General features: G+C 36.5%; 1 protein-coding gene across 4 annotated transcripts in view; it reads right to left on the bottom strand.

The window, feature by feature from the left end:
• The window catches only part of PSD3 (pleckstrin and Sec7 domain containing 3), a 366,738-nt gene that overhangs the window by 178,251 nt on the left and 163,361 nt on the right, over positions 1–25,126 (bottom strand). For all 4 annotated transcript variants that reach the window (XM_081046336.1, XM_081046338.1, XM_081046337.1 and 1 more), the window contains one exon: positions 17,796–17,885. In XM_081046336.1, the coding sequence (XP_080902462.1) occupies positions 17,796–17,885 (90 nt within the window). The remainder of the gene's footprint in view (positions 1–17,795; positions 17,886–25,126) is intronic.

Raw genomic sequence — 25,126 nt, 5'->3', positions numbered from 1 at the left:
TCAATATTATGTGCTACATATTATCCTGAGTGTTTTAGATTAATGTTCACATTTAATCTTCATAGCCACTCCATAAATATATAATATTATTACTCCTGATTTATAGATGAGGAAACTGATGAAGAGGAGTAATTTGCCCAAGGTCACAGAATTAGTTTTAAGAATTAGAGATGGAATAAAAATCGAGGCAGCCCAAATGGAAATGTACAACCTCAACCCTTTCTCTTCACTATGACATACAGATCAGTACAATACGCTATGCAGTTCTTCTTAATAACTATATTAATTATATGAATATAACATAATTCACCCAATATCCAATTGACGGACATTTGTGTTCTTTTCAATTTCTTGCTATTGTAAAGAACGCTGCAATTAACATCCTCGTACACATATCTTTGTACATTTAAGTATCTAGCATCTTTTTTCTTTTTCTTTTGAAATAATTTCAGACGTACAAAAAAGTCATACAAATAGTACAGAGAGTTCCTGTATACCCTTCACCCAGCCCCCCCCAAGGTTAACATCTTACATAACCATACTAGAATTACTAAAAACAGGAAATTAACATTGGTACGGTATTCTTAACTAAACTACAGACATTATTTGAATTTCACCAGTTTTTCCATTACTGTCCTTTTTCTATTCCAGAACAGCATGCTCCATTGAGTAGCTGGGTTTTCTTGGTCTCCTCCAATCTGTGACAGTTCCTCAGTCTTTCGTGACCTTGCCTTGTCTAAAGAGGTCTGGTCAGTTATTCAGTGGAATATTTCCTCAGTTTGAGTTTGCTTGCTGTTTACATTGAGGTCAGGCATTTGGAGAAGGGTATCACAGGAGTGATACTGTGTTCTTCTTAGAGCATGACATCAGAGGCTTTATGATATCCACATGTCTTATCACTGGTGATACTGACCTTCGTCACTTGGTTGAGGTGGTAGGAATGGGGTGTCTACACTGTAAATTTACCCCTTTTCCCCTTGTAATTAGTATCTTGGGAGAGAAACTTTGAGACTATGCAAATATCCTGTTTCTCCTCAAACTTTCACCCGTAAATTTTAGCACTATCAATGGATCTTATGTGCAGCAATTACTGCAGTACTTGCCTAATGGGGATTTCTTATTTTCCTCTTTGCTTCTATATTTCTTAATTAAAATTCTTCTGTAAGAAAATGCTGTCCTTCCGCTACCATTTATTCAACTGATATGTATTTTGTTCTGTGGGGTATAATCTAACACTATAATTTCCGTGCTCAAATTGTTCCAGCTTTGGCCATTAGGAGGTCCTCCTGGTGGGCCAGGGTGTCCTTTTGGCATGCCTCTCTCAGTTTTTGAGCACTTTCTTAATTTTCTGGCACCACAAGATGTTCTAGGCTCCTCCAATACCTTCCCTGCCCTCGTCCTGGAACCAAACACTTCTCTCTAAGGAACCCTGCTTCCTTTTACTGGTGAATGCTGTTTAGAAACCAAGATCTGGAGGCTTGGTTGGTCATTGCTACTGGGTGTCATTGCTTTGAGATCCTCTCAGCAGGCAGAGTTAGGAAACACCTGTGTGTATACTAACCCAGGTATACACACTCAGCTACATTTCTGTATCTGTCTAGACATTAAAAACTATGAATTCATACTGGTAACTCCAATTCCAATCTAACACCACAGGGTTCATTTTAGCTTCCCCCCCTTTTCCTAACTTGTAATTTCTTCCTCCCATAGAGAGAAACTTGGCTCTTACCATCTACAGTACATTCGCTGATTAATTCTAGTATATGCAGAATGTAATGGTTTCAGAATTGCTAGCTCACAGCCTCCTTTCCTCATAGGAAATAATGTGAAGTGTAGAAATCTAACAATTCTTTTTCAGGTTGAAAAGGGTTTCTCAAATACAAATATTGCCAAATAATCCTCCATTTTTAATAATGATAATGTGAAAACACACCATAAATCGAAGCTTGGCCTTTTCATAAAAATATATTGTGGGTACCTGCAGGAGTACCGATTCCACTTACTGGAAGTTAACAGCACTGGAAGGATCTTTACAGTAAACTTTTAATTAAGTATTACACATAAGGAAAATATAAGAATGTAATAACATGAAGAAATTATCTAAGACACTTTCTGAAGGTTTGGTTTCATATATTTTTAATTCATTTTTTTTCTATAGAAAAACATATGTAACTGATGTGAAGGACAGGCACAAATATATATGTGTATATATATACTGGGGGTGCCAAAAAATGTATACACAGTTTAAGAAAGGAAAAAATTATATTAAAATTATAATACAGCGAATGATGTTAGCATTCATTTGATTAACACCCATCTTTTGAGCAAACATCATACTACACATTGCTATGTAATTCAATTCAATTTCAAAAAGTCATACATAGATAACATTTCTTAAAATGTGTACATATATTTTTTGATACTGTGTGTGTGTGTGTGTGAGTGTGTGTGCACGTGCGTGTATGATCTCAAAGTCAGTAGCATTGTGGAAACATGAAGAGAAGAAAATAAGTGAAAACAACAGCAATGTCTTAGAGCTCTCAGGAAATATACCTTAGCATATTAAAGTGGGAAAATGATGGAAAAAGATGAAACCTAAAACAGCTGCTGATATCGTTGAATATGAAAGCATAAAACTTTAATCAAAACACCATCAGAGATCATGGCAGGATGGTGACAGAAAGACTGCAACATGGTGAAGAAAGCAGAGCTTCCTTTGCAGTTGCTAAATAGTTTAACTACTGCATGAGTTACTTGTATACTATTTACTCAGAACGCACAAAGCAACTCCAAGAAAAAAAACTCTTTTTCCTCTCAAAGCTAGTTAAAAACAACACAAAAGAAGAAGGGGTTTCCTTTGCAGGCCTCTCTAATCATATGACCAGCACTTCAGGTCTGGGTGGAAGGCGTGAAGAGAAGGAAAGAAAACAGACACTGGCAAGAGATAGGAAGGAAAGTTTGGAAAGACTCTGTAATGTTAAGTGTGCATTCGAAGTTTAAAGAGCAAAATGTGAGTCACCAAAGGAAAAGTGAAATTTGTTGATCCCTATTAAAAGATCTCTTGGCTTTTTGCCACCATACTGTCCCTTTTGAATTCTATTTCTTATATCCAGCTTTGGCAAAAAGAAGTACCCGCTAGCTGTGCTGGTTTCGTTACTTTAGCCCTTATTGTACACATCCTTTAGAAGGCCGAATAAAAACGACCACAGGCAGTTACAGCCTTTGTATTTTGAAAACGTTGGCAGGAGGTATTCTAAGACTTCTTTGTATAGATACATGCATGTCTTTCAGAATTAAAAGATATATACAATCCTTTTCAAAAGCTTATAAATAAATTAGGTAAAAGGGAAGATAAGTGGTACAGAGTAATTAGTGTTTATAAAAAAGGATTTTTCCTTTATGTGAAATTACTGGGGGGTAAAAATCACTTGATAAGGCTGCAGTTTTTCGATGGAGGCCCCAGGGCCACGGCATCTCTCCACAGAAGTTGAGATTATACTGATATTATCATCTACATAACGCAGGGTACGAAGTCCACTAAAAATGGTCAGAGAGGTAAGTACTGTGGGGAAATATAAAAGAAGATGGTATAGTTTTGAGGAAGGCCATATAATCCCCGGTTTTCATTAGTAGATTTCATCAGTGGATTAAAAAGTTTAGCAATATGGAAATATAACTTTTTAGATTTTTATATTGGGTCTAACAGATAATACAAAAATCACACTACAAAACTGCCCCACCGCAGTCCTTTTAAAAATATTTCTACATATTAAGTATGTAACTTTTTGACATCCCCCCTGTTTTTCTGTTGATCTAACAAATTCTGACTTTACGACCCAGTGGGCTGAATGGCTCAGTGTAAACAACTGACACACATGGCGTGCATTCATGAGATAAGGGCTGTTCTAAGTGCATCACACATCATCACCTTTCCTTTCTCCACACGGGCCCTTAAACGATTACTCCCACCTATTCTAGCTCCATAGCATGCATCGGAACTGCCTTTTAAACTACAAGTAAACGGGACCTCCTCCAAGGTTTCCCAGAGGCTTCCCAGTTGGAGCCCACAGCATTTTCTATGTACCTCTTTTGTAGGCAGAATACTAATGATGCTGGTTCCCCAAATCCTCATCCCCTGGTTATTTAATCAAATACTCCTATAGGCGCTGCTGAGAACGAATTTTGCAGACAGAATTAAGGTTATTAATCAGCTGACCTTAATACAGGAAGATTTTTCTGGATTATCTGGGTGGGCCCAATGTAATTGTACCCTTCAAAGCATAAGAGGAGGACAAAATGAATCACTTGGGAAATGCAGCTTCTCCGAAAGAAAAGGGCAGAGGAGAGATGAGGCAGAAGGGGGTCAGAAGAGAGCTGAAGAGTGAAAAGGACTTGGGCCGTCACTGCTGGATGTGAAGATGGAGGAAGGGGAAAAGAAGCCAAACAATGTGGGTGGTCTCTAGAAGCTGAGAACAACCCCTAGCCAACAAGGAAATGGCCTCAGGCCTCTGACCACAGGGAACTGATTTCTGCCAACAGCCTGAACAAGCTTAGAAGTGGATTCACCTTCAGAGCTTCCAGAAAGAAACATAAACCTGCCCAAGCCTTGATTTTGGTCTTGTGAAACCCAGAGCAGAAGAAGAATCTAGGCCAACCCAAACCTCTGACCTACAAAACAGTAAAGTAATCATTCTGTTTTGTTTTAAGCCACTAAGTTGTGGTAATTTGTCACAACAGCAACAGAAAACTAACATACTTTATTTTACTTTGTACTTGATCCTATTTAATAGCTCAACTCTCGGTAGACATCAGAATCACCTGAGGAGCTTTTAAAATGCACCTGGGCCCCATTTCCAGAGATCTGAAATGGGTGAGGGGGTGGAGGGGAGAGCATGGAAAAGACAAGTTTTTGTTTATAGCTCTGAAACTGACATTTTCCCCAACATTTAAAAATACTGGAAGCAACCCAGGAAGTTCCTGCATGCCCATTTCCAGTTAATTCCAATCCTCACACGTCCAGAGTAAACCACTGTTGTGACTTTTTTTCGCCTGCCTTATTTTTGCCTCTACTAGAACTTCTTATGCTAAAAGCATGCATTGCAAACGTTTGTATAAAGCTCTTTCACTCATGAGGCTGTGCGTATTGGTAGTCTGTTTCTTTTTATTGAGTATCACATGTATGCAGTTTATCCATTCATCTGCTGATGGACATTTGGATTGTTTCCAGTTTGGGTCTATTCTGAATAAAGCTGTTAAAAATATTCTTGTGACATACGCTTTTAGTTCTCTTGAATTGCTGGATCATAGGGTAAGTACATGTTTAGTTTTAAAGGAAAGTTCAAGACCTTTCTCAGATTTGTCTATGCCATTTTAGCAGTTTCCACCTGAGTGAGAATATGTCAGTCACCAACTTTTGTTCCTCTCACCTCAAATGATTTTAATGTGTAGTCAGAGAACCACCATACTAGATTAAAAATTCCTTCAGGGCAGGATGCATGTCTTACTCCATTTGTTTTCCCCGATATATTGAACAGTCTTTACCAAAGCAGGAACTCATGAATCCTATCAAATTTCATCTTGATCCAGCTTCTGATTTTTGCCATATATGCCAAATCTATTAAGTATGTCTTCTACACCTAAACACAGTATATAATTTTGAGTAATACATTTCATAATCTGTGTACTCATGAGTCCAATATTTGTTTTCCCCACAAAATTCTGAACTCCATGACATCATGGCCTGTGTCTGTCTTATTAAGGCTGCAACCCTAAATCCAGCAGAGATTGGCACATAGCAAGGCCTCACTGAATGAATACTGTGCTTTGGGGAAAGAAAAACCCTTTTAAGTTTTCTTTAATTGTTTATTTTAATTAAAACAAGGTACAAGTCTCCACTCTGGGAAAGTCCTGGGTCTACAGCTTTCAACATTTTGGGGAACAAAGATCCTTCTGAAAATCTGATTAAAGCATGGACTCCCTTTCTCTCTCTCTCTCTCTCTCTCTCTCTCTCACACACACACACAAAGATGGAATTATATATATACACTCACGTACATTCACAATTCTACATTCAATATCAAGTTGTTCATATGGTGAACAAAGCCTACCCATGGTCAGAAATCACGCCACTGTGCTTTATATAAAACTGCAATCATTTCTCTCACCAAGTATTTACTGAATATCTGATTCATCCTGAAATTACAATAGGTATAAGGGATAACGTGGCCGACAAGACACAGTCTCCGTCTTTAAGAATCGGGCCAAGGGAGGAGATCACGCACAAGTGATAAGCAATATCATTTCATCAAAATTCAGACATTCTCAAAATCCGTAACTCTTTTCAAAGCTGTCTTTTTTGCCTAAGTCTACAGCATATGACTAAGAACCTGAAATGCAAATATATGACTAACAACCTGAAATGCAAATAACCCTAAAAGGTAGTATTTGGGTACACAGATTTACTTTGGATGTATGTTTCTGGAAGTGAAAGAAAAAGAGGAAAAGAAGAGTAAAACTTCCGTCTCACATCCTCAAGGGATAATTGCTTCTGATTGCTTCTAGAATTAAATTAAAGTAATTTCATGGGGAAATTACTTGCCCTAAGAGTAAGTGTTGACATCTTGACATCCTTTGGTGGTCTTCTTCAAATGGCAGGGTGTTGAACATAGTTTCTTATCCGGGAAAGAGTGTGAAGGTAGAAGAATTCTCAACAGGCAGGCTGGTGAGATGATGAGGGAGAACTAACTACAAGAATGTGTGTTCTAAGGAAAGTTCATGTATCTGTATCGTCCTTGTGAGGTCTGGGAAAATGAGGTTTCCTGGTGTTTCTGAGAAGGCAACATTACAGCACAAAAATTATGCTGCTATCTATGGAAAGTTTGAGGGAAGGGTAAATGTTAAAACAACTAAAATAAATAAAATGTTCTAAAACAACAATAAAAATCTAACACTGACAGGGAATGGAGTTCAGGAATGTTTTGGGATAGAGAAATGAATAATTCTGTATTGATGGATTTTTCTGATTGAAGCTAATTTCTTTAAATGCCAAAATCTTTATAAAACCGTTTTGTTGGCAATCTTTCCAAATCTATTTCACACTCCCTGTCTCCTTAATCAAACTAAGTAAACATAATGTAATAATTGTGATGACTCATTAAGTACATCCATTACTCTGCTGTGCCATAATACAGCCATTATCTGAGAAGCTACTGACTACATAGATTTGCCTGCCCTTTGTCAAAACAACCTCAGCTGTTCCATTTGGAGATTCATTTTTTAAGGTTTCATTTTCTCTACATCTCATTATCAAACCACTCCTTGCTAACGTCCATATAACTAATAGCACTCCCCCAACTTCTATAAAGGAAAACAATTTATTTTGTGTTTGTATTAATGCTTTACTACGTAAAGGTCAGTTGTCTAAAACTGATTCAAGAAGTTGAAAACACACACACAAAATAAAAATACTCTCAACCACCAAAATAAATGGGTAATACAGAGTTTGTATAACCTTATAAATTTTATTCCAACCTTCATTTATGGCCTATTTTAATAACTACAATTTTGACTTCAACATTTTGGCCCAGTCTTCTCCCCTGGACCATCCTAAACAAATGGCCATATGGACATAGGGGAATTCCAATATAATTCATGACTACCTGGGAAAATAATCGTTTCTTCAAAATAATTTCAACTTAGAAATTTTAATAATAATATAAATGTTTGTTTTTAATTAAATTTGTTTTAGAAAAATCAATTGGTTGTGGCTATTGCCTTGTTAATTTAATGAAGACTTGGCTCAGAGATCAGTGGCAGAAGCCCAGCCCAGTTCACATTTTTAAGCAGTTGTCTGTACATTGAAATTCACCTGTGTCCATATGGCCATTTGTTTAGGATGGGAAGAAGACTGGGCCAACACATGTTGAAGTAACAATTGAGATTATTATTAAAAATAGGCTACATATGAAAGTTGGAGTAAAATCTGTAAGGTTATACAAACTCTACAATACCCATTTATTTTGGAAGTTGAGAGTTATTTTTATTTTTTTGTGTGTGTTTTCAACTTTTTGAATCATTTTTAGACAATTGACCTTTACATACCATTAATACAACCACAAAACAAATTGTTTTCCTTTATAGATTTTTTTTTTTTTTTTTACTGTACAGCTACAAATGCTTTTAAATTGAAATTTGTTTCTCTGTATCCTTAATGGATAGGTAAACACTGTGTTTAGGAAGGAACGTTTGCTAAGTTCGTTTGCTATTGGATTGTAGGCCTGTTAAAAGAAGTACATCTCCCCCGAGGAAGCCCCCTCCCCACTGGCAGAGCACACACAAAAGGAGGACAGTTTCAAACCACAGTGTGACCCCTCCATTACATTCATATCAATATTACGTGTTCACGCTTGAGTGACAGGAGCAGCAACCTTGACGGATATGTTGTGACATTTAAAAATGCTCCACACACACAAACATTCTGACTTCTATGGATGCATCGGAATATGAAATTCTTCACGATCAAATTAAAAATAGAATCTATCTGGGGATCATTAATTAATATTCCATTACAGTACCCTTAATGATTACTACCTCCCCTACTCAAAACTTTTTTTTGTTGTTAAAAATCTGTTTGTACTCTTTAAGCAGCATCTGTTCTATCAAAATGTTCTAACAGACTTCTTTTTGATTTTTTTTTTAAAGCATGAACATGATTTGTGGATTTTCAGCTGCTTCAAGGTATTAGCCTCATTATCGTCACCATTTTTCATTCAAGGTCTGAACCATACCCAAGGGAACATCATTATTCTGTCCATGACAAGCATGTCACTGGAAGCAATAACATGCTTCCGGATCTCCGCAGGGAAAGCAGAAGCAGAAACACACCATGAACCTTTTATCACAACTCAGCTTGATTCACTTCACTGAAAAAAGCAATATTCCATATTTTAAGCCAGAACCTTTCAAGCTTTTCTCTTAAAACGCTTGTTAACATAGCTTTTCTCTTAAAAGGCTTTCCTGCTTATATGAGGATAAGCATTCAAGCCCTTTTCCTCCATAGATACTGTTGCTACCAGGTTTCCGTGACCTTCTCTGAGAGAGAGCTCACCTACTCTAGGCAACAGTGGATGCTCTTTTTTTAGCTACACTTAAATACCACCCATAAGTTCCCATTTTCAACTACATACTCCGAATATAACTCAGATCAAGTATTTCTGAGAATTCACCGAGGCTTTTCCATTTATAAGAATATGTGCAGACTTTTTTTCAGACTGAGCCTACTTCTTCCTGTCATGTAATTCTTTATGAGTGATCCTTTGAGAATGCTGCCACAACAAAGGTAATTTTCTTGGACTTAAATCTGATCTTTCATTCTTAAGTACACACTTCTTTGTCTAAACCAATAAATAATACATAAAAGTTTGAGAGATAGGATTTCAGTTTACAAAGAAATAAAACATGTTGAGAACAACCCCAGTACTTAGATTGAAAGGATCCTTCAAGATCATGTATAGAGTTTTGGCAAAGTTGTCTTTGCCATGGAATATTTTGCTCAAAAGACTCTGCAGGAGTAAGTCTGAACACAACAGAAAGACAAAACAAGAAGTTCCCGTCAGGGTGGGTAGTGGTGACAGGGCAGTGTGGGCACTGGGTACTGTGGCTCGCAGAAGCCTGAACTGAAAACCTGAAAATGATTTGGGCACAGTCCAAATATCTTATTTTACCAAGAAACTGAGGCACCAAGAGGTGAAATTATCACCCTGAGGCTCCATCCCTAGTCACTGGCAACACTAAGACTGACTCAGAGTCCAGCGACTTCCACAATCCCGTCACAAAAGCTAGAGTAGTGTGAACAAAAACAACAAAAAAAGCTATCTTTTCTGAACACTTAAATGTGTTCTAATGACACAATGCTAGCTAGCCACTGAACACACATCCATCATCTTACTTACTCCTCATAAGCACTCTTGGAGGGAAGTCTCATTATCCGAGGTACACATGAGAAAATTGAAAAAAAGTTAAGTTGTCTGGCCAAGGTGAAATATTAGACTTGCTTTCCAGGTCTGACACTACTCACTTCAAAGCCTTCCATTACAATTGTCCTCACAGATCGAACATTAACTTTAATGGTAAGCTCAAAATAATTCAGTAGCTAATATATTTCCCTCAATACTGTCGCCACCCATATCCAAGGCGCCATTCTTTTTCTTGTGGACAACTGCAACCATTTCTCGACCACCTTTTCCATTTCTGCTCCCACTTCCTTCCAAACAATTCTCCACAGCATCTGCAGTAATAGTAATAATGAGATTGGTTAAGTCATAGGCAGTTAGGGACAGGACCGCGGTGGAAGGTATCAAGGCCCAGACAAACAGTCTCAAAATGAGATGGGAAAATTGTGGGCAGTTAGGGGTGTGCGGTGGAGGGCCTCAAGGCCAAGAGAATAGCAGCTGATGGAAGAAAAAAATGCAGAAAAGGGAGCTGGAGGGAAGGGGCTACCACATCAGACTGCAGAGTCAGCCAAGATACCCCGGCTCAGCTTAGTCTGCGGGGTATTCCATTCGGATCCTCTCTCTTTTTGAGGAGCTGTATTCCTGCGCTTTTCGCGTTTGCAATAATACTGTATACTGCTTCAATTTACCTTTCCGGGTCTGCGTTCTCATTCTTCGAGTGCGTAAGACCACGAACACGTGGCGCCAACATCAGAATCCTATATCATTAGTTTTCTAAACAACAGATTCATGTGACTTTCCAGCTTTCAACTGTTGAAAATAACTCCCATTGCCTTTTTCTTAATATACCATTGTTTTTAATGCTGCTATGTGGTTATACCTAAGCTGGTAATCGTGCCATTCAGCATTTGGAAAGAAAGACCAAGAGTAGTAAAATTTCATTAAGCTCATTTTTACTGGAGAGAAAGTGCCCCATTTGCTTTATTTTCCCATTGAAGCTTTTTTTTTTTCATTGAGATAACTGTAGATTCACACGAGGTTGTAAGAAATAATAGATTGCCTGTACCTTTAACCCAATTTCTTCCAACAATAGCATTTGCAAAACAATGGCGTAATATCTCGATCAGAATACTGACACTGATAAAACCCATTCTTATTCAGATTCCCCCAGTTGTACTTGCCCTCACTGAGAATACTGGAAGCAAAGATGAAAGAAGAGAGAGCAGATATGGGGGAGAATGTTCATAAGGTCAGCCTTTTGGTAGAAAGAAAAGTAGGGCAATTGTCAGTGTTCAATTTTCAGCCTTTTCCCTGGCTGTCCAGGTCAAGTTAGATAGGCTAATGGAACTCTGGAAGTGAGCTGGCCTGGCGTCGTTATTCAGCAGCATCCTTACGGCTCTTGCTGTCATTGTGTAAACAAGTCCTTTTCGGAGTTTGAGCTTATAAAAAACTGCTTATCTCTAAATCTTTAATAGCCGACTTTTTTTTTTTTTTTGCTTACCCTCATATACAAATGTAACACGTTAAAATGACTAATGGTTATGAACCTGCACAGGATAATGTTATATTTTCTAATTATGCTTCTTCCTTGTCCAATAGGACACATTAACCTTTACTTAAAAAGTGTTTTTCTTTGTTGACCTTCTGAATCTGTTTAAATGCTATACCATCCTGGCTAATTTCTCCATGATTTGCACAAATTATTTTCCCTAAGAATGTCAAATGAAAAAACTGCATTTAAAAACAAAACGTAATTCTTTCAGCCAAGTACATATGCTAAGGAATGGATGCAGGGAACATATATATTCTACACTTGATCTTAGCCAAAAGGCCGAGAAGCGATAGGAAACATACATATTCTTAGAAACTCCTTTTAAAAGAACCTCACCTAAATTCTGTCTTTTGGGAAAGCAAGGGCAAACAAATGCATCTGAGTAAGAATTTTTATTGGGGTTGTAACCAATAGATTATGTAATAATTTAACTCACTGTTATTTATCATTCATTAATGGAATGAAGCATGGAAATTCCATTAAGCCAGGCATACTGATTACATTCTTTCAATTTAACGTCTCTCCTACCCAGCACCCTAATCTCAGTCTCTCAAAATCAATCTCTCTCTCTCTCTCTCTCTCTCTCTCTCTCTCTCTCTCTCTCTTCACTATCCCCCCCAGAGAGAGAGAGAGAAAGTTTTTTCATTTTCTCTCTCTCACTACAAACCTGAGAGAATGAAAAAACTTTTAGTCTCCCATTGACTGCAAGCTAATTTCGTGGTTAATAAATTCCCACATAAAGGAGATAGAAGCAAGCAACTTCTACCCCCCAAAAATCAAATTTCTGAAGAATATTCTAAAGTCAAACATCTAATCATAAGCCTGAAAGGATGGCATGTTACTGATTTGTCCAAGCAAGATTTATTCACCTTCCTTTTTAATGATTTCCAGTGAGACTGCCTTGTAACTGGAATTATTCTTAAAGCTACTTGAGTACTTACATAGGCTTAGGAGGAAGTATGTTTTAAAACACTGCATATTGCATTCAGTTTGGTTTTTAGTTACATTAGAATCATTTTGAAAGACTTGGGTGTTTTGTTTTGTTGTTTCTGTCCTCTCCATCATAAGATGATATAAACATTCTTAAATCAGATTTTTTTTTTAGCTAATATTTTTTTTCTAATTCCCTTTGGCACCTACTGAATTCAACTGTTGCTCAAGAAAAAAAAAATAAAGACCTAACTATGACTAGGATAAAAGTATTAAGGAGAACATTATTTGAGTGCCAAATGGTAGGTGGCAATAAGAAAATTGGGATGGTAAAAAATTAGGGTTTCATGTTTTATTGTCAAACTCTTCAGTCTGGATATCTCCTCAAAATGAAATTATTGTGCAGCCAATAATTGACTTTCTACCCTATATATTCCTAGACCACTTTTCGCTGGCTCCTTTTTCTCTTATTTCATATTGATTATTCCCTTCTTTCATGTAAATATATTTTGAAATGGCTATTTCCCCTCTAAATATTTAAATAACTGGTGACCATCATCCAAAGTCCCTGAGTCTCTTCCCATATGTAATAAGAAATGAAGGATTATTCACCACCAGAGTTAGAAATAGAAAGCAGACTGGACTGAAGATAAAAATGTAGCTTTTCTGTTAAACCCAAGGATAGAAGTTCATACGAAACTCAGAAGAAATAAAACTTAGGGAACGGGAAGTCAACAGAGCAAGGTGCTTTATTTTGAGCATGAGAGAGGGGAACATTCAGGAAAATTTTTTAAAATTATTCTACAAAGAGCGTCAGAAACATGGATATGATGACATACCAACACTCTCCCTAGAGTTCCTTGGTATGTGCCCCTGATAGGACTGGGTAGAAGAGATTCCCAGGCTAACACAGTTGAGAGTCTACAAAAACTGCTGAAAAAAGGCTGAAATACTAACAATCCCTGTTCCTGAGTCTTCTGACCTCGGACACTCTATCTGGAGAAAACACAGGACAGCAGGTAGACATATAGCAACGTTGCTTCTTCCCCAGGATATTTAGTCACTTCAAATAAGTCACATCTCCATTCATAACCAGGATTATCTTGGGGTCTTTAAAGAGTATGAGAACCAATTTGCTTCCTCAAAGGTTCTTCAAGAATCCAAGACTTGTTTAAGACCAAACTCTCCTTAGTTCTTCCACTCTTACCCAACACCAAGTATAAGATATAAAAACCTGGCAAGAGGGGTGGGCCCAGGAGAAAGAGACTGCTGTTAACAATGTAAAAGGGCAAGGAAAATATAGGTAACCAAGGCTCATTTTCAGGTGTCTACACAGTATTAAGACAGACTTTATAGAACAAATGCCTCTTGTGGAGGATTTTGATGGCTATTTTTTGGAACCAGCAAGTCTTTGGAAAACCATAAATGATGAGGATTAAAAATCTTACCACAAAAGGAGGAAATGTTCAAGGTCAAGGTCTCAGATGTTTCCTTTTAAAGAGCAAGAGAATGTGTATGCTTAGGCTAAAAAGGAATGGGAGATAGACGTCTTGTTTATGGACACTAATCCCACTTGGCCCTATGAGTTGTACACCTTAGGTACAAGTATCTTCAGGAAGGGATGAAAACCCTTTCCAGTACATTTGAGCTAGATAAAGAATAAAAAAATATTAAAAATAAAAAGTTGTAATTATTTTAAAAACTAGATGGGATAGGGACTAATAAAAAGCTCCCATTTCACAGATGAGGAAATCAAGAGACAAAGTTTAAATGAATTTGCTCACAAACCATCAGCTAATAAGAGAGGAGAGCAGTGATTAGAACCCAGTCAGTATAGCTCCCAAATCCATGATCACAATCATCCATCTTTCCCAAAGTTCAGCCTCCAATCCAGAAGTGGCCCACATTTTACATTCTCATCCCTGTCTATTCGTGTCCTTAAGAGTTTTAATATTTATTAGAGAGTCTTAGGAATGTCTTATCAAATGTATCATAACCAAAAGCAGAACCTCCCTTTTCCCCCTTCTTTTCCACCTTGTCCCAAATGATGCTTGAAGGCAAACCACGTCCAAATGTTAGGATGGGGAGGCCCTTGTAGAACCATGAAACATACCAGACTGTTGGGCATGTTTTGTTGAATGAATTACTGTCTTGATATGGTGAGATAATAAGGAGGGGTCTTATGAGAAAGAGAGAACATCGATGTTTGTGGGTGGGAGATGAAATAACCTCAATAAAAAGCAAAATAAGTCTTCTACTTAATATTCCATCATGGTTGTCCTTTGGTATCCAACTTATCCAACTTACTCCACTTCATACTGTAGATATCTATAATGTATACTTTGAGCAACTTGTGGGGGAAAGATTCTTTTGTGCACAAAGCATGCGTCTATCTGTTTAGGTCATTTGGGTGAAAATGGAAACTGCAATGGAATTATAAATTGTAAAAGAAGGCTCAATGTATCATCTATCCCTTCGATGTAGTCTAAAGCAAATTTACAGCAAAACATTAACTTATGCCACTGAATTAAAGGCTTGAAACAAGTTTCTCATTTTTCATACATTTAAGTACGTTAAGGTCTATTTTTTCATAACCATTTCTGTTGGGAATGAGCAGAATTCAGTGTACACTTTTGTTTTCATATGAAATAACTGTCTATTTTAAGGAAGCAAGAACCATCATTCTCCATAAGTTGCGATCTCTGAGGACAGGGGCCCATTGGTTTCTCTAAGTCCAAAACATATGGTGAATACAGTGGCTCTTCAATAGATACTACCGATCACACGACCAGCGTGAACAACAGGCATAAGGCAAATTCCAGTGCAAACAAATCTGACAGTAATAAGGTCAACATGTAACAATAAAAGCCTCAGTTCAATCCGTGTTAACATTAAGCACCTTATGTCATAAATTAAATATGTTACACACGCCTGTAATTTTTTCAGTTGGAGAGGGGATGGACAAAGGGAGAAGGGGATACCCAGAACTCGTAAGATGATGCCAAACATTTTTGTGTTGATCTACATGCATATATGTATCTGTCTGTGTGGCATGTGTATAATCATATTTCCCCCCAAAATTCAAATTAATATGCTACCCAATAATTAATCTCATCAGGGAATCAAGAGCTAGAGATAGAGAAAGAGAGACAGTGAGAGAAGAGACAAAAAAAAATGTAAGGGAAAGGAGAAAGAAATAAAGAGAAACGGAGAGGAAGAAAGAGGAGGGAAAGATGGAGGAGGGAAGGGAAGGGAAAAGGAATAGCCAGATAGAAGAGTGAAATAAAACAAAAATGGCTTAAAAGCTTTTCCTGCTGAAATTTACAATAAAATCCAGATTCTTACTGAAATGAATAACTCATCTTGGGTGGGTGAGTGGCTGGGGTTTGCTGTGAAAGGAAATCAATATTTTATTTGACAATTTCCAGACTAAACACCACTGTCATTTTCAGTGCTATTTCACTGTCATCTTCCCACAGTAAATAAAGAATAGTATAATACATATTCCCCCCACCCCTGAGGTTTGTGAACATGATCTCAATTGTACAACTGCAACAAATCACCTAGCAAATTCTTGGCAGAATAAATCAAAGAACATATGTTTACCCAAGGTGAACAGTAGCCAGTGGACTGTACAGTCACTATATCTGGTTTCAGACAGTTCCAACAAACATGCTCTAAAGCTGCCCAATCATTTACCCCCAGTCATGCGTGCTACTATAAGCCTACCAGTGAAATCTAAAAGTTTCACCAGGAAAAATATCCTGTCAATTTTCATTTCTGACATAACTTGATAAAAGCCTCACAAATCCTCTTAGAAAGACTACATTATTTTCCACGCTAATACCACTAGACTGAAAACAGACTTGTTACCCTACATCTAGAGTATAGCTTCAATGAATGTAACACCTTTTATTTCTCATTCTCATTTGGAATTGTAGCTTCAGAAATGGCAACATTTATTCTATAAAGAAACAACTTAAAAAATACCTTCCTTAACAGATTGGTGGTTGCCAGTGGCAGAGGGTGGAGAGGGGGCCAAATGGGTAAAAGGAGTCAAAGGTACAAACATCCAGTTAAAAAATAAATACGTCCTGAGGATGTGATGTACAACACAACGAGTATAATTATACTGTACTGCATATTTGAAAGTTGCTAAGACAGTAAATCTGAAAAGTTCTCACCATAAGAAAAAAAATTCTGTAACTGTATGGTGATGGACGTTAACTAGAATTATTGTGGTGATCATTTTGCAATATATACACATATCGAATCCTTATGTTGTACACCTGAAACTAATATAATGCTGTATGTCAATTATATCTCAAGAAAAATTACCTTCCTACTTTTCTTCCTGCTTTTTTCATAATGTAATTTTTAACAAGCTGCAATTAATGTCAGTAAGACAGACTCTCATCACATTTTTAGAACTTCCTTCATTTTCCACAGTATATGTCTTTCCAAATCTTGCAGAACTCTACGTATTTTACATAGTTTAAAAGTCACATAAAACATAATAAAGGACTTATCTTTTAACTGGCACATTGCCATATTATGTAGCATGATTCAAATGTGTCACCTTTCTTAGCAAATTCATTCAAAAGAACCGATTTTAAAGGAAAACTATACGTGTACAAAGGTTTTAAAAAGAATGCTAGAAACACACAGAAAGCTGTAAAAATCACATTCCTAATATACATATCTTATCCTGAACTTCTAAAAAATATTCATGTCCATTACCAATCACTGTTCTGTATTTGATCAAATGCACATCTCATTTATACTGTTGTAGAATGTTATGAATTCCAAAGGTGATTTTGTTGTCTCCTTAAAAACAATCTGACGATAGGGGAAAACATGCTGACTGTTACCGATAAAAAAAAAAGCCGAGTGCAAATAATTCAAGCATTCTACAATTACTTGCATTTAAGTTACTCCATTTCCAGAGACTACCTGAGTGGCTCTGTGCCGAGAGACTGAATACAGGCAGAACTTCTTCCAATGTGGTCTGCAAATACCATTCTGTTTCCATAGTGAATATACCTCTGTGACCTTTCTCAAATTCGGAGTCTGCTTACAAATAAATCCACAACTGCCCACCAACCATTTGTGTCACCAATTGTTTCAAATCTGCTCATGATCTCAGTGTTGTTGATTACAATGTGGACTTTTAGGAATTATTAATTGAAGGGTACTTTGCAGTCAGACGCATCAAGGATGAGGCCCAGTCAACACATCACCAATAACACCAAAAGCAAAAAATAAAATAACTTCCGTGGTTCGTAGCCTATGTTGGATAGAAATATGTACATAAGAAAATATCCACATGAGCATATTTTAGAAAGCAATATTTCAATGCTTACGCTCAGTAGATCCTTAGAGAAATCAGCACCCTCATTTACCCCTCGGAGGTTTGCAATGAACTCCTGGCGGGTCATCTTCTTCCCAATATTCTGGAATAGAGGCAAATGGTACATCCTAGTGAATACTCAGAAGTAAGAACAATTCTTAAAAATGTAACTAAGTACAGCAAGATTGATTTTCAAAACATGAATACGCACGTGTACCCCGATATATGTGTATATATACATAAATACATATAATACAAATTTATAGGCATAAGAAAAACAGATGGCTTATTCTGCTTTTAAGCTGCCATTAAAATAAATAGCAAATTTATGCCAAAGCTTTATTTTAACCTAAGGAAAAAAAAAAATCGATACTACATTTATGTAAATAATAATCTTATATAATGTAGTTTTTAATGAAAAACATGGATAGAAGTGACATTTTGGAGGCGAACGCTGATAGGTATTTATTTGCCTTTTTCTTGGTATTTCTTACATATCTTCAAGAATTGTGCAAGATCTGAGATTTTAGCCTACTTTTTGTCACAGTCTCGTGAATTCTGGCAGAAGTAGTAAGACTCCTGGATCAGAGGTGCAGGAATTTTTACAACAATAGGAGTAGCCAGAATATCAGCATTTTCTTGCTCCAGTTTTGAGTCCCAATTCTCAGAGACCAACTTGAGAAGGACCAGTTGACACGTGCAATGCAGTGAGTGTGGTACCAGAAAGGATCCCTGAGCTTTGGAAACCAAATATTTGTAATGGGCAGTAAGCATGCCCACCCTTTTGCTCTAAAGGGAGAAATGAGCTCTTATCTTCCAAGGCTGTAAGAAAACGTATCCATCACTCTGGAGTCATATCTTCTAAAGCTCCTCACTACTAGAAATAATCTTTACAAGATAGACCAGAACAAAGGCAATCAAAGCTTCTGTTCACAAAATGAACAGAAAAGCAAGAGCCCCAAAGACATTTGTCTCCAAACATGTTTCCAAGCTGATTCAAGGATAACAAGTTTAACCAAAGAAAATCACATTAATAAAAGAAATGTAATTAGAAAATCTAAACTACAAAAAGAGAAAAGATACAAATAGGCTGATTGAGAAAACTAATAAAACTGCTATGACAGAGAATCACCTTCTATGCCAGCTCCAATCAACTGGCAAAAGCTGCCAGTTGTGGAGGATTCTCAGGTTCAATCTGGGCAGCAAGAGAAATCTGTCATGAGTGCAGGAGAGAAGGCTGGAGAATACAAACAAGTGGCACAGCCATGGGATCTCTGGCAAAATGTGGTCCAAGTGAACCTGAAGTGTACCAACATATTTTTATTCCTGTACACAACACATATACAAATAAAATGTATACTCTGCAAAGTAGGGTGAACAGTAGTCTTTAAGCTGGGGCAGCATATTCCTGAAGATAAAAGATGTTAGAAGGAATGCAAAACCATGGATGGTTTTAAGGAAGTATGTATACAGAAACTTTACTTCAAAAATACAGATCTACCTGAGAACATATACGTCTATGTGTCTTAAAAGCAATCACTTCCCGCTTCTCCTTTCACAATTGCCCTTCCACTTTACAGCATGAAACAATTTGTCTGTCTCATGCTATCTAATTAATTACAGTGAACGTGCTAAATAATTGTTTAAAACCTTGCCTCTTCTATCAGCAAAAAGGGTTTAGTCAGACTTTACATGAAAGATGGACGAGTGTTTTAAGGAGAATTGGTTTTGCCAATTCACATATTTGGTAGATATTTCCCATAATTTGAATAGTTAAATCTGCAGTCCTAAATTTTGATGAAAATTCATTTAAAACACAGAAAGGAACTTTAGTGAAAAATACTATTTCAAAAGGTCCTATTGAAAAAGACTGTTTCATGACATCATATTGAAAAAGACAAAAACTCAATTTTCCCAATACTTGTCAAGTGTATCAGATCAAACAAGGTGCTTTACGGTGTCTGTTCTGAGACTTTTGCATTTCCACATGAATTTCAAGATTAGTGCATCAATTTCTGGGGCGGGGGGGGGGGTAAACAGTCAGCTGGGATTTTTACAGTGAGTGTGTTGAATATGAAGATCACTTTGGACAGTCCACCTCTTAACATGAAGTGTTCCAATCCATGACCACGGGATAACTTTCCACTTGTTTCTTTCAACAAAGTTTTGCAGTTTTAATGTCAATGTCTTGACCTTATTTTGTTAAATATATTCTTAAGTACCTAATATTTCTGACACTTATAAATAAAATTAATTTAATTTTCATACTATTCATTACTAATATAGAAATGCAATGGATCTTGTATATTTAACTTTAATGTTACAGGTTTAATGAACTTGCTTTTTCGGTTCTAGTAGTTTTTTTTTCTTCTTTTGTAAATTCCTTAGGATTTTCTATTTATAAAATCAGGTCTTCTGCAAACAGAGATTGTTTCACTTATTCCATTCTAATTTTGATGCTTTTTATTTCTTTTTCTTGTCTAATTACCCTAGCTAAAATCTTCAGTACATTATATAGAATTGGCAAGAGCAAACATTCTTGTCTTGCTCCTTATCTGGGGAACACTTTTCAATCTTTCCATTGAAGTTCAAGCCATTATTATTGAATTGTAATGGCTTGAACTATTACTATTTCTCCCTTCAATTCACAAAAGCTCAAAACTGCCAACTCCAGTGGATGCTAGGCCTCTGGTTTTCACAGCTACTGTGACTGTAAGGGTATTGGTTTTCAAGATTATTGTGAAGCTGGGAAGAGGGGAATGGTAACAGGAAAAGTGAAAACAGCGCAAAGCTTAGGGCTCTTATGGAAATTGACTGTTGTTATTGTTTCCCTTCAATAAACACTCTTTAGATTGTTGTAAATCTTTGGTTAATTTCCAGAGTTCTGAAAATGTGAATATTTAACCATGTTTTCGCTAGTGTTCACACTGTTTTTTGGAGAAGCCGATGGTACTTTGTCATTTACTTTGGAAGTACTCACTGTCATTAGGAAATGCTTCTCCCTCACTATGATCTTTAGACTTTAATAAAAAATTCTTTTTGGATATCAATAGTTAATGTCCACACCAAAAATTATCATTTTATATTTTAATTTAACTTACAATAAAAAATTTCAGATGACAACTTTAAATCAGAAGGTAGGATACTAATATTTTTCAAAATTCTTTTGGAAGGCTCATGAGCAATGTGTTTAAATATCACTAAGTCAAAAATCCTTTTTTAGGACACTATGAATGTTTATTGTAAGGTGTAATTAAAACTATCATTCAATTAACAAGAATTGTTATATTTTTTAACATTAACAATGGTAAAGTCCCTTAAGTTATTTCGATTTATAAAATCGTACTTCGTTCTAAATCCATATTTATTTTACTTGCTTATATGACACTGGTTTTCATATACTTGCATAGTCACCATACTATTATGTACATTAGTATATAGATACCAGTTTGACTTATATAGACTTTGAAATAGCAATGAAAAAAATAGTAGCTTGGGGGAAAAATGGATATGTAAATTCAGGCCAAAAGGAAAAAAACAAAAAATAAAAAAAACAGTTCAAACACTTTGGGGTCCTCTACAGTAAGGAAGCATTACACTGTGCCTCAACTTGTATGACCAATGCAGGGAATAAAGGTAACCAAGATATATGACTTTCTGTGGGTCAAAAATGCCCAATAACTTCTTGAATATTAGTGGAGGCTGTTTACATCTGCCATTTATTGTCCCCCTCCTATGGTAATTCTTGTAGGTAAGGTTTAAGATCATAAGAGCAAAGGATCAGCTTAGCCCATTTTATGCCTCACTGACATATATCTTTAAACGCTCCCTGAGTTTTATACCATTTTTATCAACTCTGAAATGCTAAATGAAAATGAACCTCTGGATCATTACCTTTAAAATCAGGAGGCATTTTAAATGAAATCTAAAAAGATAATACAAAAAATGGAAAATCCACACAAACTAAGAATTCTATTTGGAAATTCCAAAATAGTAGGGAGGACCAAGTCTTGAATATTTACCCAAGTAAGGTACCATTTTTAATGTGAGAAAATGTTAATCAAAAAGTCAAAAAATCCTAGATTGGGGGTTCTTATCCTCAGACAAATTTAAGACTGTTTTCCAAAATGATTATATTGCCATTGTCAAATACATTTTCAATACAAAAGAAAGAGCTGTTTTCTCCATTTCTTTTAAAGATACATTAAGTGCTTTTTGGAGAAAAATTCTTTGATAAATTTATCATTTCTGAAAAAATGTGTGCTTAACATGTTCACATTTAGAATGTTAAGTAAAAAGATCATCCTCAACCATACCCTACCATGTTTGGGGGAGGGACTAGAAATTTCATGGACTAAAGGCAGGAGTCTAGAAGAGATAAATTCTGTAAATGACCAGATAGGAAATATTTTAGGTTATAATGTCCCTGTTATAATGTCCCTGTTACAAGTATTCAACCACTCATTTTAGTGTGAAGATGTAAACAGATGGGGGTGTCTGCGTTCCAATAGGACTTTACTTGTTTGATTTTGCCTGTGGGTCATACTTTACCAACTCTTGATCTAAAAGAAAACCGGAAGGAAGCGGCTTTGATATTGAGGACATGATGAGCAGGCACACAGATACCTTAGGCATGCTGATGTATTCTGTACCTTAACTTCAGGTTTTTCCTTTGTTATAATTATGGCATTTCCCCCCCGGCCCCAACAGATAATCAGCTCCAAAGTTTAGTAGTAACAATGAGAGAAAAGGAAGAAAATTAAGATGGAAAGTTTCATTCTTAACATAGTCACCTAGAAACCATACAAGCTACAGTCCAAAACTCAGCAAGTGTAAACAAATCTTTGCTTTGAGCATGCCTTCCCTGACAACTAGGGGGAACGGAACCTTCTACAAAGCTCCAGCCAAGACCCAATCTAAATTTAGTCCTAAAGGAGAGCTGCTAATAGGGCCAGCTGTTAAGTATTCACCAGGAAAGCAGACCACCGTGTATACTGTGACCCAGAGGTTGACGATTTAGGCAAAATGATCCTAAATTTCTGATTTTTAATAGTATGCATTCTAAAAGCTTTATGAAAAAGATACTTTCAGAGCAACCAAAAGCTCTCATGATCCATCAGTAAAATCTGGCTTCACAAATCTTGTCTAATATTAAAAACACAGCAGGCATACCCTCCCACATGACAATTCCACCTCCTCCAACATGTTACAATAAATGGTGAAAAAGCATACTACTGATTTGGTAATTACTTAAGTTCTGTAGCTCTGCTAAAAGCTCCTGTTTTGCTTTTGTTCTGTAGGCTTCTCCATCAAATAAGTTCAATTGTGTTATGCTGCCCTCAGGTGTGCATTTTTTTCATATATACAGGGTTAGCGGTAAAGCAGAATCCTTTGTGAATTTCCAAACCAGGAAGCTATAGCTGTGATATTTAAAATGTTCTTTCATAAACCCAATCCCAGAGCTACTGTGTTAAAAGTACAACCTTTAGGGATACTTGAAGTATTACTGGACTGTTTCCTACCACTGTGTAACACATTGCCATTGAAAAAGGAACCAGATGTGGTATAAAGAAAAAAAAAATATGGCAACTGAAAATAATATTGTGATGTAGTGGTTCTCAAAGTGTATTTCAGGGATCCTGCTTAGGGTTTCTATGAGGTCAAGCCTATTTTTATAATAATAATAAAAATATTTTTTCATGCTGTCTCACAAGTTATAGCTAAGTTTTCTAGAAGCTACATAACTTGTGATATATTACAACAGACTAAATACAGAAGCAGAGAATCTAGCTATCTTCTATTAAGCCAAATATGAAAGAGATTTGCAAAAATTTTAAATGCTATTCTTTTCACTAATTTGTTTTTTTTGAGTATAATTATTGTTCATAAAAATATGTTATTCATTTAATAGGTTTAATGCTATTTTAAAATGATTTAATAAGTATTTTAAATTTTTATCCATTTTAATTTCTCATATGATAAACATTAATAGATATAAACGAAAGCTCGTTGGGGTCCCCAAAACATTTTAAGAGTATAAAGGAATCCTGATACCATAAAGTTAGAGACATATGGTAGTAGCAGATTCTTTCACTACTTCATAGAAAATATTTCCTCTAAAACTTGAGAAGATACAGAAAAAGACACTGATCTCATTATCAAGTTAAGAACACTAAGTAAACTCTACTTTTAATATGATTGTCACAGGACAAGCATTAAATTCAATAATGGGATTAGACGTCAGAGGTTTTAATCACCTTTCTCATCCTCACTTCTCCCTCCTTCTCCAAGTCATTGGCAGAAAGAAAGAGCAAAAACTGACTTAATAGAATTTCACATGCTTTCCTTTATCACCTTTACCAAAGAGCTATGCAAATGTGAAAAACTCATAATGGTCAGAAAGAAAGGGATATAGTGACAGAATAATGTATAAATTAGATAATCCAAGGTCTCTGAATGAGCCCCATTCACCCAACTGATAAAAGCTATCTGTTATATTTTATATTATGTATGAACCTATTCTAAGAAAAATAGAACTAACAACAAAAAAAGGTGAAGAAAAAGAGAGAGAGAAAAAGAGTGGGGAGTGAAAGAAAAGAGGGGAGAGACCGAGGAGAGAGAAAAAGAGGTCTGCAGGGAGGGAGAAATGGAGGAAGGGAAAAAAAGAAAGGAGGTTTTCATTTGGAGGAGTCACAGAAGCCAAGAAAATCTGCCAGTGCATGATTAATTCTGACATACTTAAATGAAGATTCCTATTAAAATCTAGAGAGTTGTCAGTTTGATAGTGAATTATATTCCAAAGGCCATTTTAAAATTGAAAAATTCGAAGCCATGACATTGCTCTATAAAAACATTTCCACAACTGATAGTTAGGTTCTCAGGCTATCCCATAAATGCTTGTGCTGGCGGCAGAAACAGTAACCGTAAAACTGAACCCCACGCCTCCTTAGAACCCTTAATGGCTCTGCGATCTAGGCCTGATGCTTCTGCGAACTTTCAGGATCACTGAGAAGATCCAAGAGATGAGAGGATGGAGGAAGTCACTGTGGCTGGGGCACACCAAGAAGGTGGGAAAGAGGACTCCAAGGGAAGGCGGCAGTGTTGGCTCCACGCAAAGTAAGACCAAAGCCGGAATCTACAACAGCATAAAGCCCAGACAGAAAAAGAAATGAATGCCAGGGATGATTTTACTGGCAGAGGGCATCGAGGAGGTAGAACAGCACACACAGGAAAAGAAGAGAGAAGACAGCCTTCAGGAAGACAGGGGGGCAGCAGGCAGAAAGCACTTAAACAGCTGCGAGTTACAGGGGTAATCACGGATACTCACAGAGATTTCCTGAAGAT

The sequence above is a fragment of the Rhinolophus hipposideros genome (genome assembly GCF_964194185.1).
Source record: "Rhinolophus hipposideros genome assembly, chromosome: 4".
Classification (NCBI taxonomy): Eukaryota; Metazoa; Chordata; class Mammalia; order Chiroptera; family Rhinolophidae; genus Rhinolophus; species Rhinolophus hipposideros.
Note: the sequence above shows the minus strand (reverse complement) of the source record. Positions and strands in the feature narration are given on the sequence as shown.